At 54.4% G+C, this 14,377-nt stretch overlaps 1 protein-coding gene across 1 annotated transcript in view; it reads left to right on the forward strand.

Moving 5' to 3' along the window:
- GALNT14 (polypeptide N-acetylgalactosaminyltransferase 14) overlaps positions 1–14,377 on the forward strand; it is a 181,660-nt gene that overhangs the window by 119,077 nt on the left and 48,206 nt on the right. The window contains exon 2 of the mRNA XM_004686321.2: positions 1,281–1,450. Coding sequence (XP_004686378.1) covers positions 1,281–1,450 — 170 coding nt within the window. The remainder of the gene's footprint in view (positions 1–1,280; positions 1,451–14,377) is intronic.

The following is a 14,377-nucleotide window of genomic DNA, read 5'->3' on the forward strand; positions in this document are numbered from 1 at the left end:
AGTTTCCAAAGCTTCATTTCGTGCTATTAACTGTTTCGAAAGGGGAGAGATCAATTACAGATAAGACGGAGGGTGCGGAGCTGACTGTGTGCATGGTGAATATGCCTCACCTGCCGCGGTGGGCCCAGCGCTTCCCTGCAGCTGCCTGGAGGCCTTCCTGTGAGTGCCCCCAGGTACAGAGGAGCATCCTGGGCAGTGGCGGCTGTGAGAGCCATGCAGCAGTGGATACTGCATGGTGCCTGGGGCCCCTGACCAGGCGTGAGCGTCTCCTAGCAACAGCCGGCCTCAGGGCCCCCGCCCTCACCTCCCAGCTCACAGCCTGGTCAGCACTCCTGCCCAGAGATGTGCTTGGAAGTGATGACCCACTGGCCCGGGTGTGTCCATGTCTACAACCACTGGGCTTCAACCATTTGTGCTGCGCCCCTGAAGCCCTCACCCCCTGCTGGCTGTGTGGAGTCTCTGTGGGTGTTGCTGGTGGGGCAACAACATCCCTCTGGAGAGGGGCCTCCCTTCCCTAAGTAAATCCTCTCCTCTGCTGTGTGAGTGCCCCAGAGGACACCAGGAGACGGAGCTCTGCCATCATGCGCCTGGACGACCCCAGACAAACCAGGCTCCTTTGGGAAACCTTGTGCCCAGCACCAAGGGCCTGGGGGCGGAGAGAAGATCATGAACATGGAGACCAGTATGTGCACGCTAAAGTGCTGTTCCCACGTGTTGGTGGGAGTTATTGCTTGTTCCCCCATTGATGCATCTTAAAAATAAGCACAGAATCCAGGGGTGCAGGAAGAAAGGAAATATCCAGGGCACCTGTTCTGTCGTTAGCAGGCCACTGCAATGGTCATCTACAGGCAGAGAGGGAATGGCTCTCATTGCGTACCCACTGTGTGCCAGCTCGCCTGCTGGCTCTTTGCAGCCGGGTACTCAGGACTGGGGGCTCCAGGGTCGGGACACAAGAATCCAAGCCTTTCCGCTTCTTCATTGTGGGGTCGAACTGAGGTACATGGCCCGGGGAATGGCTCCCAGCTCTACGTAATGGGACATGAGTAGTGCGGTCTTGGAGAATCACGGTGAGGATTATGCGAGGTCATGTGGACTAAGGTCCTGGCACAGCTCCCGGTGCAGAGCGTTCTTCTGTTTCTTATTACCACCGGCTTTATTCGCCTGCCACCTTCGTTGAGCAGCACCACGCCAGGTCAAGCCTGGCCTTGGAGGTTGGACTCTGATGGACCGTGGGAGCAAGCCCCAGCTCCTCTTACCTGCTCCCTGTTTGTGTCACACAGGTGTCAGATGCCGACTGGGATGACCTGTGGAACCAGTTTGATGAACGACGGTATCTGAGTGCCAAAAAGTGGCGTGTGGGCGATGACCCCTATAAGCTGCACGCTTTCAACCAGCGGGAGAGCGACCGGGTCCCCAGCAATCGGGCCATTCCGGACACGCGACATTTGAGGTACTTTCTCTCCCCCCGCCCCCATTCCTTCCACCTCCTCCTCTTCCCCGCAGCCATGCAGGCTGATTTGTGCCATGCCAGTGCCAAGCATTGAGAGGACACAGTTCTGCTTGTCCATGCTGTTGTTGCTAAACTGGCCCGTGGAGAGGGTGGGAGGCCTCCTTCACCTGCACTGTGGCCCTCCCCGCTGGGGTCACTGTAGGTGACACTTGCCAGGACCTCTTGGAGCAGAGACCTGGCCTAGACCAATGGGAAAGCCTGGTTTCCCAGCCACAGGGGACTTTGTGGAGTCCGACTAGCTCTTTGCTAGCAGCAGTTCCTCTTCTGGCCTCCAAGAGGGAGGCCTGGACACCAGAAGGCCATGGGGCATGTTTCCTGTCTGCTGTCAGAAAGTGATTTTGTACCAGACCAGGAGCAGACTGGTGTCCTTCGGGGAGAGGGGCTTGAAGGTGATGTTACACTGAGAAGCTATAGGGATGCATTATCTTCTTAGAGTTCTATATTTATTGGGGCTTGTGGACCCCAAATTGTGGCCAGTGGAATTTAAAACAGGGCATTAAGAATTTTCATGACTAATAAGGCTGGTTAATCTGAAGGTATTTAAGTTGGCAAAATGTGAAGCCTCGTGGATTCAGTTCCCCATTGAGCCGTACAGCTCAGAATCCTTGGCTTAGACAGCATCTGTGAACTTATCTCTCCCCTGAGGTTCTCACAAGACATTGCAACAGGGCCTGGAAGTCCCTTCAGCTACAGAATAGGCAACGGTGAACTTACCTAGACACTCCCTGCAGCTGGACTGAAAGAGAAAGCCAGAGTTTTCTCTTGTGTCTATTTAAATTGTCCAGCACTTATCTTGGTCTCCTTAGCACCCAAGAAAATTTTGTTTGAATATCAGAGCCTTTTATTTTCCTGAGCAGAGACTACATAGAGGATAACAGGAGAGAGGGAGGAGACAGAGGCTGAGATGCCTCACTGGGGCTCGGGCAGGCGGTCTCTCCTTTGTCCTGAGTCCACATGCTAAGATCCTCCAGAGACAAAGCAACAGCGCCCGTTACCCCCACCCCCACCCCTTGACACCTCTCTGTGGAGCTGCCTGGGAGACGTGTCCACAGGCAGAAGGGAGACATGGGGGGGGGGGTTCACTGAACTGGCAGGTAGGTGGGGATACTCTGAGCTGAATTTCTGCATTCTCCCTCTTCTGTGATCTGAGAGGCAGAAACGTGTTTTACAAGGGCGGGGTGTGAGTGGTTCTAGTGGATGAGAATGGAGCCTGGTCCCCAGGACCCACACTCGCCAGGTCTAGGTCTGCGCTCTGCCCCTCACCCAGGCTGTTCATCTATTCCATGAGTGTGATCCGCTGGGATTGCCGCAAGGAGAGGAGACAGGATTTCGATGGAATCCAGACACCCTTTGGGAAGGTAAAAGGGGGAAGCGTTACCAGCCATATGTGTGCCTTCGCGCTACCCCTGCCCTGTGGAAGCTGGGATTGTGCTACTCGGAGAATTTCAGATTCACGGGCCTTAACTGGAAGAGTCGGAAGGGGAGAAGACGGGATTGGGAATGAGGCCGGACGCCAGGCACCAGGCAGCCCCTGCAGGGGTACGAAGCACCTATTGTGGGCAGGGCCCCAGACTAGCGTGCAGAAAGCCAGAAACTGGGTCACTGATTTCCAAGCTGAGTTTGGTGCAGAGCTGACCTTGTGCCTATATCACCTTGCAGTGAAGATCGTTCCAGGGCCCACAGGCAAAATCGGTGTTTTTATCCTCCAGTAGGCCCCCTAGGGTGGTGGCCACTCTCCACGATGTCTCATTTCCAATACTTGCCTCCCAGGAAGTCTGCATCCTGGAGACTAGGTTCTACCAGCTAAGCCTTCTGTGACCCCTGTCTTCCTGCTGTAGCTGATTTCATCCCGGTGCAGTGCCCGGGGCTTGCCTGGCTAGGGGCTGTTCTTGCACCAGCTGTGACTGCACGGAAATCTGCAGGCCAGGGATTGCCAGTATTGATGGACACTTGGGGCTGGATGGTCCTGTATTGTAGGAAGCCACCCATGCATTGTAGGATGTTGAGTGTCATGTCCGGCCTCTACCCACTAGCGCCTCCCAAGTTGTGACAACCAAGATGTGGCCAGATGTCCCGGGGGGATGAAATTGCAACGAGAACCTCTACTTATTACCTGACTTGCCAGGAATGAAGCAGAAGGCAGAAATGGGGTGAAGGACACAGGGTCTGGGTTGCTGTTTCCAGCCCTGGCCGCCCTGCTGAGTAGCTTGGCAGACCGCTCGCCTACCTGCCTGTGTGCAGTTTCCTCGTTTGAAATGACAATAATGCTACCTACCTAATTCAGATTTTGTGCAGATCCAGTAAAATCTATGGAAAGTTCTTCCTTATTCCATGTAAATAGTCCAGGCATTTTTATTGTTGTTATCACAGGGCAATTATATGGGCAGGCTGGCGGCACAGGCCTGGCATGGGAGCCAGTTTCTTTTGGGGAAACTGAAGATGCTCGCTCAGGCAAGAGAGGCATCCACACCCCAAGTGTCAGGAAGGAGCACTAGGTTAGGGGCAGGGAGGGACAAAAGTGGTGGTTGAGGACAAGTTTGATGCCAGAGAACTGGGAGTGAGCAGAAGCCGACCCGTGGGCGTGGAGTGCTGGGCAGGGGTGCCCAACCTGGGCATCCATGGAGAATCCCTGAGGGAACTTTCTAGCAATGTCATACCCAGACTCCAGCCAGCTAAAGGACTTCTTTTCTGAGCTCTCCAAGTAATTCCAACGAGCAGCCAGGGTCAAGAACTGCCACTCCAGGTAAGTGTTTCTCAAGCTTAAGTAGGCAAACACGTCATATGAGGAGCTTGTTAACTTCTGATGCAGCAGGCCTGAGAATCTGCATGTCGAATAAGCTTCAGGTGCTGCTGCTCCTGGTCCACTGAGCATGTTACAGGGCAGAGAGAGAGGGCACCGCTGAACCCCCAAACCTGCCTGCTCTAAATAGGTTCTGCCATCCGCTGCCTCAAGACAAAATATATAAGACTTTAATGAAAAGGAACTTTAATACAGTGAGTATACAATATGAAAGACAAAGAATATAATTTCTAAGTCAAACACCTGAAGTTACTCATCCCCTCATGGGCAAAAGTCCACCCAAAAGGGATTGGTCCAAGGCAAGACCTGCAAGCTGCCACAAGACTAAGCACCTTCTGGCCGGGACCCATGGAAAAGGGTCACATATGGGCAGACCAGTCTGGGAGGAAAAGAGCACAATCAAAATCAATGTAAATACTGCCATAGTCAACCTCCCCATGGGTCTCTCACCCATATCTCTTTCAACCAGTCCAGGGCCAAGAAACCAGCATGGTTTCCTCATCACATGCTTGCTGCTCCATGTGGCTTCCCCAGGTCTCCTTCTGGCTCTCCATCCTGCTTCCTTCTTCCTCTGATTCCTCTCTTCTCCCCTTTTCTCTGCTCAGCTCCACCCTCCTTCTGGGAGGGGCAGGGAAACTGGAACTTCCCCTTTTCCTAGGGACCACCAAGTTACAAGCACACTGATAGCAAGGGTGTAGAGCAACAGTTCTCAAAGTGCGGTTCCTTAGGCTAGCAGAGCCGCCATGTTGGCATTGCTTGGGAACATGTTGGAAAATCACCTGCTGTGGCTTCACCCCAGACCATGAAGTCTAGAATTCTGGGAAGGGAGCCTCGCTCTGTCTTGACAGCTACTGTGGGTTTTTCTGATGCCTGGTCAAGGTTGGAAAATACAGAGTACCAGCTCACACTTGTCACTTGCTGCTGTGGAGGAATGGCCCAGGGGTGGTGCTGCTCAGGGTTTGAGTCAAAAGCAGAGGCCAGGAATAAGGCCAGCCACCTGTTACCTGTGCAGTAAGGCCAGCCATCTGTCTACCTGCACAGTAAGGCGAGCCACCTGTTACCTGCACAGTAAGGCCAGCCACCTGTTACCTGTGCAGTAAGGCGAGCCACCTGTCTACCTGCGCAGTAAGGCGAGCCACCTGTTATCTGCACAGTAAGGCCAGCCACCTGTCTACCTGCACAGTAAGGCCAGCCACCTGTCTACCTGCACAGTAAGGCCACATCCACCTGTCTACCTGTGCAGTAAGGTCAGCCACCTGTCTACCTGCGCAGTAAGGCAAGCCACTTGTCTACCTGCGCAGTAAGGTCAGCCACCTGTCTACCTGCACAGTAAGGCCACACTCACCTGTCTACCTGCACAGTAAGGCCACACTCACCTGTCTACCTGCGCAGTAAGGCGAGCCACCTGTCTACCTGCACAGTAAGGCCAGCCACCTGTCTACCTGCACAGTAAGGCCACACCCACCTGTCTACCTGTGCAGTAAGGCAAGCCACTTGTCTACCTGTGCAGTAAGGTCAGCCACCTGTCTACCTGCACAGTAAGGCCACACTCACCTGTCTACCTGCACAGTAAGGCCACACTCACCTGTCTACCTGCACAGTAAGGCCAGCCACCTGTCTACCTGTGCAGTAAGGCCACACCCATCTGTCTACCTGTGCAGTAAGGCCACACCCACCTGTCTATCTGTGCAGTCCTCTTCCTCCCTCCAGGGGACAGGACTTCTGTCGCAGGCCCTGTGGAAGCTTCTGCTTCTCTGGCCCTCCTGCCCCTCCCTCTTCTCCCAGAGGCTCGGCCACAGCTTGTACTTGCCAGCTTCCTGGCTAGGGTATCACCTTTATCAGAAGCTCCTACTGCATGACCACCCCTGAACCCATGGCCAGGGTCCTGCCTGGCACTCCTGGTTCCCTTGTGGGACTCAATCCCATTAATAGAGGCTTCTATGGCAACATGCATGAGGCGGGCTCACCATTGATTTGGGCAGGTGGTCAAGGAGGGCCCTGGAGCCTGCAGTGAATTTTTCAGATACGCAGGGAGGCTGGCATGCAAGGGGGTAGCCTCGGGCCAGGCAGGGATGCGGGGCTGGGAGGCAGGCAGGTAATTGAGCCTCGCAGCCTCCCAGGGATCGATACTCTTTCTTGGGACTCTCTGGCGTTCTCCTTGGCCTCTCTTTTTCATAGTCACGCCACTTGTCTGCAAAGCCTTAGCCACTAGGCTCAAGTGTGCACACTTACACTCCCACACACTTATACTCAGGTGTCCACAAGGTCCCAAGTGTCCCCTGCCTATGCTTCTGTGATCAAAGCCCAGGGAGTAGCCACAGAGGCAAGTGGCGTATCAAGCCTGATATTTACTCTATAAGGTGTCACTCCCTGGCCCACCCTTGCTTCCCACTGGGCCTTGCAACTAAGGTTCCACTAGTCGTGACAGTAGTCGCCCCCCAGGTGAGTAATGCTTTGACAGCACCTACTACAGTGCGACTCATAAATGTGTTGAACATTTTAAGGGGGAGTAAGACTGCTCTTCATGTCTGCTTGATGTGTGGAGAGGAAAAGGGGAGCTGGAAGCAGCTGTTCCTGTTATTTTTCTGTCCTCCGGGACTTCAGGTGAGAGATGGAGAGAACAGTCTCCGTTAAAAGAAGCCTTTTGCCTTAAAGAATTCTCATTACTGAAAAGTGAAGACTGAAGAAACAGCATGTGGGAGGGGTCTGGGCTTATTAAACTTGCTTCCAATTTCCTTACTGCCGTAATTGGATTCTGATTTATAGGACGTGTTTGGACAGCGCCTGAAACAGAGAACTATTAGCTGAGCATTAGAGCAGGCGCTTCTGAGCAGGTGACACTGGCTGAATTGCTTAGGAATCCAAAGATGCAGCAGGTGGGGCCGGGTTGGGGGGTGGAGGACGGCGGTGGGAGGCTCCGTCAGCTGACCACTGTGTGACTGAACAGCCAAAGGCATAGGTGTGCAGAGCGGGGTCCGTCTCGAGCATGACCTGGTGTGGCCTGGGTGAGAGGAGAGGCCGGAGAGCCTGGGGCTGCGTTTTCCTGCACGGAATAGAACAGAGCCGCCATTTTTCTCTTGGTCCTTTTCTCATGGCTTTGTGGTGTTGGCTTTCTCTGGGAGGCGGCCGGGTTATCTGGAACATAGAAAGACCAAGATGAGGAAAGGAGAAGACAAGTCTAGGGTGAGCTTTGAGCACCCCCGTCCTAGGTTTTATGGGGCTCACAGGGCTGGCAGTGAGTGTTACCCACACCTGCGATGGCTTCAAGAGTGTCTGGAGTTGCACATGGACCCCTACTCACTCACCCCAGAGGTGGACAGTCTTCCCAGGCCCATCCCGACCTAGTGTTTGACATTTTCACAGCTGAATTTGAATCCTGCTGTCTTTACCCTTTAGGCCCGTCTTTGCTGCAGCCCAGTCTTATCTTTGATTTGGGCATCAGCCGAGGGATGGGGACAAGCGAGGCGCAGTGGCCCTCTGTGAGTCCTTCTCCTCTGTAACCTTTGCTTTCTCATCTGTTGTTGTATGAGATAACCCTGAATTTTCATCCTTCATTGAGCTGCTGCGCAGTTGCTGATCAATTCATTTTTCCATGGCTGGTCTTCTCATCCCGTATATATATATAAACATACACTCTCTGCTCACCTCGGGGTGAACAAAAATGATGCCTGGGACATCATCACCCCCAATTTACCCTGAAGTCCACATTTCTGGTCATTCTACTACAGGCCTTAATTTCCAGGCCTGAGTGCCATGGGCTCACAAGCAGGAATAAATCATGGCTGCTTACTCAGGGGGTGGGATGGGTATCATAAATAACTCTCCATGTAAGGAAGAGACAGCATCTAGCTTGGGGTGAGTCTGAGATTTCCCAGGGGAGTTCTGCTGTTTATAAAGCATTGATTGGTCCAACAAATAATTCTCATTTTCCAGTTGTCCTATCCCTACCCTGTCACCACATTCTGGTGACAACAGCTGGATTCGCCATCATTCAAGGAGAGCAGAAACATCTGGCAGACAAGAAACCTGTAACTGGAGCCGCACCTCTCCAGAACGGGGGATTATTTTGATAAAGCAAATGTGTATTTTCGCTGTTGCCTAGCAATCATCCTCATGGGGTGCTGGGATTGCAGGGGAGCAGGAGGCAGAGTGGACCAGGTCCAAGAGCTGTGGGCTCGAAGGAGTTAGAGCTGGGCACAGCCTCTTCAGGTCACCTCCCCCTGGCCTGGCAAGCTTGGATGGTTCCCTCCGGCATGTTCTCCTGGCCTTTGTCCAGTGCCTTGCTAAATGATTCAAACAGTGGGATGCCCATTGCCTGCCTGGAGGGAAAATTCCACACTTCGATACATCTCACCAGGAAGACATTTTTCCTTTGCTCCTTTTCATCCTGGGAAATGAAGGGGCAGTGGCCCAGTCTCGGATCAGTTTTCTCCCTCTTGTATTTACTCAGTTGGCATGGCTGCGAGAGATCATCATCATTTCTCTCGAACTCGGCGCTTAGCTGTAATAGGATAAAAATCTTTACGGCTGGAACAGCTAAGCATAAAGGATCTTCATATTGCCTCAGACTCAAGGCTCTCTCACAAGCTCAGCACAGAGGGGTTGATCCACATCAGGGCAGAGAGGAGGCACAGGGACACCCATCATAGGCACTTAGATTTTGCCAACAAGGTCTCCCATCTGCTACGTTGACCCCTCCAGGGTACCAGTTTTCAGTCCCGGAGTTTGTGAGCCTATTGACAGTGGCTTTGAGTGTGCTCCACTCCAGAACATCTCCAAGTTTCGGGGCGCTTCGGGCGGGAACAGCAGGGTTAGAGTCGGAACATTCTGGAGGTGACTCTGCAGGAGACCCCTAATTGCTGCCCCGACAGCTGTTTGTGGTGCCACCTACAGAGCCTCCAAACGGTTCCCACCAGGGCGAGGAGGAAGCACCCCAGGGGCTGAGACAGCAGGCCAGGGTTCCTGGTGCCCTGGCCACGGCTCTCCTGCCCCCGCTGTCTGCCTGTGGTTCCAGGTACATTTCCCAAAGAGGAATTCCTCAGCCTCAAAGAAGACCTGCCTATGGGAACTCATCTGGACAGGTCGCCTAACTGGTTTTCTTCCGCTGTTTCCTAGTTAATCCCACCAACTTGGACTCTGCCTGGGATGCCTCATTCATGTTCATTTTCCCATCCTTTCACTCGTTCACCACTCAACACTGAGCTCTCTGTGCTAGGAATGGGGCTCCCCTCCCCTGAGCTCATGACCCAGAGGCAACATAGCACAGAGGCTGACTCCCACTGCCCACGTGGACTGCCCTGGCCATTGCCTTCATTTGAGACTTAACACACGCAGACGTCCTGCCCTCCATTTCTAAGCCCGTTGCCCGCTCTGTCCCTGGCGATAGTGTAGCTATTTCTGTGTTGTTGTGCCACTGCGGGAATGAATAAGTTTCTCCTAATTTGAGAAGAGGATTTGAATCTGTAGGCTCGTCAATTCATCACATTTAAAACCTGTGACGTGTAGATCACCATGGGGGTCCTGATTCTGGACCCAGCGGACCCACACCACCCGCCCTCCTGAGTCCGTGTGACCACACTGTTTAAGACTGTTGTCACCCAGCACCCTAGAGGACATGTCACATCGGTCTTTGGTCTGAGATGAATAGGGTCAGGTGTGAACCACCGGCACAGGCTACTCATGCGAAGGAAACAGTGGGGAAATGAACTTTCTTCCCAGGGTTGGGCAACTCTCAGTCACTGGCCTAAGATGGCACAAAAGGGGTTCACTTTGGTTTTCCTACACTTGGCCATGGAGAAAACCCCAAGAGTCAGGAGCTTTCCTGTAAAAAATCAAAGCAGTAGTAGACGGGTTTATCAAGGAGGAGTTTGCTGGTAGGAGGCAAAGTCTTCTGAACAAGATGGTGTCTCAGCCGGAACCGAGAAGACAGGGAGGGTGTGAGCATGTGGAAGGCATTCTGAGCTGGAGGAGCAATATCCTCCTCTAGCGGAGGAAGAGCCCTTGAGGTGGAATTCTAGAGGACCAGGAGCTAGTCTGTTTTCCTGGCATGTGGGATGATGGAAGGGAGGGGAGGAACGGGGAAAATGATTCCTGGAGAGACACTGAGGCTCACATTGTGGCAAAGTCCTCAAACAGGAATAGACACTGCCAGACCTTCATAGCTACCCGGGGACCCGCCCCAAGCATCACATCCCTGACCAGCACCATTTTCTGGGTGCTCCTGTGCAGGAAGGGGGACCAAGGCAGAGCTGGACTGCGGAGCTGGGCAGCTGAGGTGCCCCTGGCTGGTCCTCACACCACCCCCACTGCCTCCACGGGAAGGGGGCAACAGTCAAACCCCGGCTGGGAGGCTGGGACCAGCTCACAGTGGGGGGGAGGAGGGAGCGTGCGGTGGCATCTTGGCTTTAAGGCACTGGCGTCCTGCTCTTACCCTGGGGGTTGTTGGAGGTCAGGTGGGAGAGATGAGAAGCAAGAGCTGGTCCTGAGGGAAAGGAGCCGGTGAGGACCCAGAAAAGGGGTCTGTGCTTCTCTCCTGAAACAACTGCTGCTTGTCAGGCTTGAGCACAGCACTGGCTGTGGGGCTGGGTAGAAGGTAGCAATAATCACACGATGGGAAGAGCTCTGTTTTCAGAGTCCTCGGTGAGGACTGTCCCGGGAAGCGGCGGCAGAGAGTTCTGGCCTCCCAGGTTGTCAGTGGGACCATCGCTTTCATCCTTCCAGAGCAAGGTATTTGTTTTAGAAGCAGCTATTTGATCGATGATCAGTGGTCTCGTCCGTTCTCCGGTTGGTCTCCTGTACTCAAGAACCAAGCCCAGAGCCCGAGTCTTAGTTCTCCCTCTGCTATTTGCTTTTGTCATTCTGTCCCACGATTTGGTGATACAAGGGAGGCAGTGAGGACTGCTGGCCAGGCCTGAGAATGCTGGGGCCTGTCTCAGATGTGTTGCGCCTTCAGCAGCCTGTGTGCCCATGCCCCACTGGTGAGAAGAGAGAAGCAGACCAGAGGTGGTTATTAAGGTCACTTCCAGCTCTGTCTGCTGATAGGAAACACTTCTGCCGGTACAGACGTGTGGGAACTGACTCAAGAGCTGAATCAGTTCAGATGGGCTATTTCCAGAAGCCTGGCTCCCTGCTTCCTGCCACCCCTCCTTTTCCCCAGGCCCTGGATTAATTTTCCCCTCACACCCTTCTGTCCCACCGGGGCTCCAGGGCCCTGCACAGCCATCAGTGCTGTCCTTGCTTATCGCCACCTCGTCCATTTCTTTGTGTAGTCCCTGCCTGCTCTGCATAGGTCTCCAAACCCCCTCCCAACTCGAGAGACAAATACGAGCCATTTTGATGCTGCCTTTGAGCAAATCAGAAGCCCCAGAATCTATTAAAGCAACTACAGCAGAACTGTTTGCTCCTGGAGTTGGCACGTCACGTGGCCGGCAGCTTGACTGCAAACCAGTGACCTGCCCACCACGTGTCTCGGCCCAGAATAAGGAGCTGAACATACGGACTTTTTCCCTTTAAAGCCCATAGCACCGTTTCCCAGGTGACTTTAAGGAGCCTTGCCTTGGTGTGAGGGGCACATCTGCTCCTAATGCCTAAAGGAACAGGCCAGCCAGGGGCAGAGGGGCTCCTGTGGTCTCTCGGGGCGCCCAGCATTCCTCACTAATAGCATGAACCTTGCAGGAAGTCCCCAGAATAAAACTAATCACGCTGTGTTTGAGAGACGGACAGCGTTCTCACGTCCCTCGCGTGATGGCCTCGGTCGCCCTTAGGCCGGAGGCACCGTCTTGTCTCCGTTTTGCAGGGGAGGAAAAGGAGCCCCAGGCAGGGTAACTGGTTGACAGAGTGGCAGCCTGGGTCTCCTTGTTCCTTTGAGCTTTGAGCTAACGCATCCCTGCCACTTCCTAACCAGACCAGATACTCGGACTCCCCACGTATCCGTTTTCTCATCTGTGAAATGGGGATAATAATGGCACCCCAGGTTGTAGGGGAATGAGCAGACCCTTCTCATGCATCGTGATGGTCGTCTTTAACGCTTAGCGTGCACTTGGGGGCCAATGGCTGCGGCTGGCCGTCCATGGCTCTCAGAACCCAACTCACATTAGCTGTTGGGTCCTGTGGTCTTTCCATTGCTCCGCAGCTGTGGACATTCGGGGCCTGAGGGGCAGGACAGACACAGTGACAGCTCCAGAGGAAGAGAGGGGCCCTGGCTCGGCGCCTCGCCCTGAGCTGGAGTGCTGACTGAGACCGAGGTGGGGCAGGTTGGGGGGCGCATGGGCAGGGAAGTTCAGCAGAGGGAGCCGCCTGCCTCAGCCTTGGCACCCAGCTCTTGCTACCTAACTCGTCTGAATGTCAGACTTTCAAGCTGGAGCGCAAAATAAGCAATGAGGCAATTGCGATGCCGTGTCTGCTAAAATTTGTGCTTTTAAGATACCAGGGATAGAAGCTAAGGCCAGCAGAGTGATTTAAGGGCTGGGGGCCAGGAAGCACAAAATGTGTTTGACAAGAGATGAAAAGAGCAGGAGAGGAGATGGCAGCTGTGGGTGGGAGAAGCTGTGGCGAGGAGGCTTCCTATGCCGGCAGTGGTGACAGACAGTGGGATGGAGCGGTACAAGCATCGGCCGAGGGCGGCGGGAAAACTGGCTGGAGAATGTGTGATGGGAGGGGATTGCTGCTGTGCCTGGCCGTGGAATCGCCTACCAGCCAGGGTTCCATCTGGGCCAGCGAGACCAGCGACTGTGCCTGGTGGGTTGGCCGTCATGTCCCTGATGCACCGAGATCGTGTGTGTGCTTATGTATCTGCGCGAACGATGTATAAGTAATATGTTATATATATAAATATATTTATTTCATCAACGTTTCCATACCTGGCCTGCCCTCACCTGATTCTCAGCAGAGCTGGACAGCAGACATCCGTGTATCTAGTCTTCTGCTTCCTTCCTCGTACACATTCCCCCCGGTCATTCCACAGATGCGTCATTTCTCCTGTACCCCAGGTCTCACTGAGCCTCCCCCTCCCCTGCACCCCCACCCCCACCGCCCACCTTCCCCCAGGCTCCATTCCAGGGCAGGTTCACTGTTCACCCTTTGACGGAGCCTGACTCCCCAGGGGCTCCCCTGGCCCCGCATGGAGCCTGCCCCCTGGATCGCCCTGACTGCTGTCATGCTCGCCTGCTGTCCCCTCAGGCCTGTCCCCTTGGCTCGGGCCCTGCGCCAGTCGGTCCACACAGCTCCTAACTGGAGGTGCTTTCCAGCTCACACCCCTTGTCGTTCTCCTCTGAAAACCTTCCAAAGCCCTCAGCTTGCGACCCCTGAGGGCTCCCCTCCACCCCAGTGCTGCCTGACTGCACGGGGTTCCTGCCTCCTCATCTTTGCCTCAGCATATTCTTTTGGGAATCTGCTTGGGGTGGTCTCCTCCCCAGGGCGATATCGTGTCTGCTCAGGGACACCCCAATGCAGGGTAAAGAAGGCGTCCCTGGCCTCTGCCTCCCTGGTGGGCTCGGGCGGCCTTCGCTCTCTGCCCTGCGGTCTGCGCTCACTCCCGTCAGGACCAGCTGCGTGAGTATGGACTCTGGGAGCACCTCGGGCTTGTATTCTCAGCCTCTCTCTGAAAACATCAGGGTTTGGGAATGACTCCTCGGAACAGAGGGAGAAAATCAGCTCACAGGAAATTTATAAACCGCCTTCACTCAACAAGGAATTCTCCGTGTTAGCACATAAATCCAGGCCATAATCAGCGGCGTTTATCGATCCCGCTACTCCCCTGACACGTGGTGGCACCTTATGTATGTCCTCTCCGCTGAGTCTCACAGCAGCGTGGCTATGGTCCTGGCTTTAGAGGTGAGGGAAAGACTCTGGTTGCTTCACTCACTTGCCTGAAGGGACATGAAGTAGGAAAGTGGACCCGTCCACAGAGAGGGCCGCTCAGCTGTGCAGAAAGGGAGGCGGCCTCTCAGTGGGCAGACAAGCGCCAGGAGGAAGCTGACTCAGGCAGACCCTGCAGGGCAGTTCCAGCGGGTGGCCCGAGACAGCAGGACGCGGGGGCGGCTCTGGCAGGGACCTGGGGCAGGCTGGAG

This window comes from Condylura cristata, unplaced genomic scaffold (assembly GCF_000260355.1).
Source record: "Condylura cristata isolate star-nosed mole 26May11 unplaced genomic scaffold, ConCri1.0 scaffold00020, whole genome shotgun sequence".
NCBI classification, from domain to species: domain Eukaryota; kingdom Metazoa; phylum Chordata; class Mammalia; order Eulipotyphla; family Talpidae; genus Condylura; species Condylura cristata.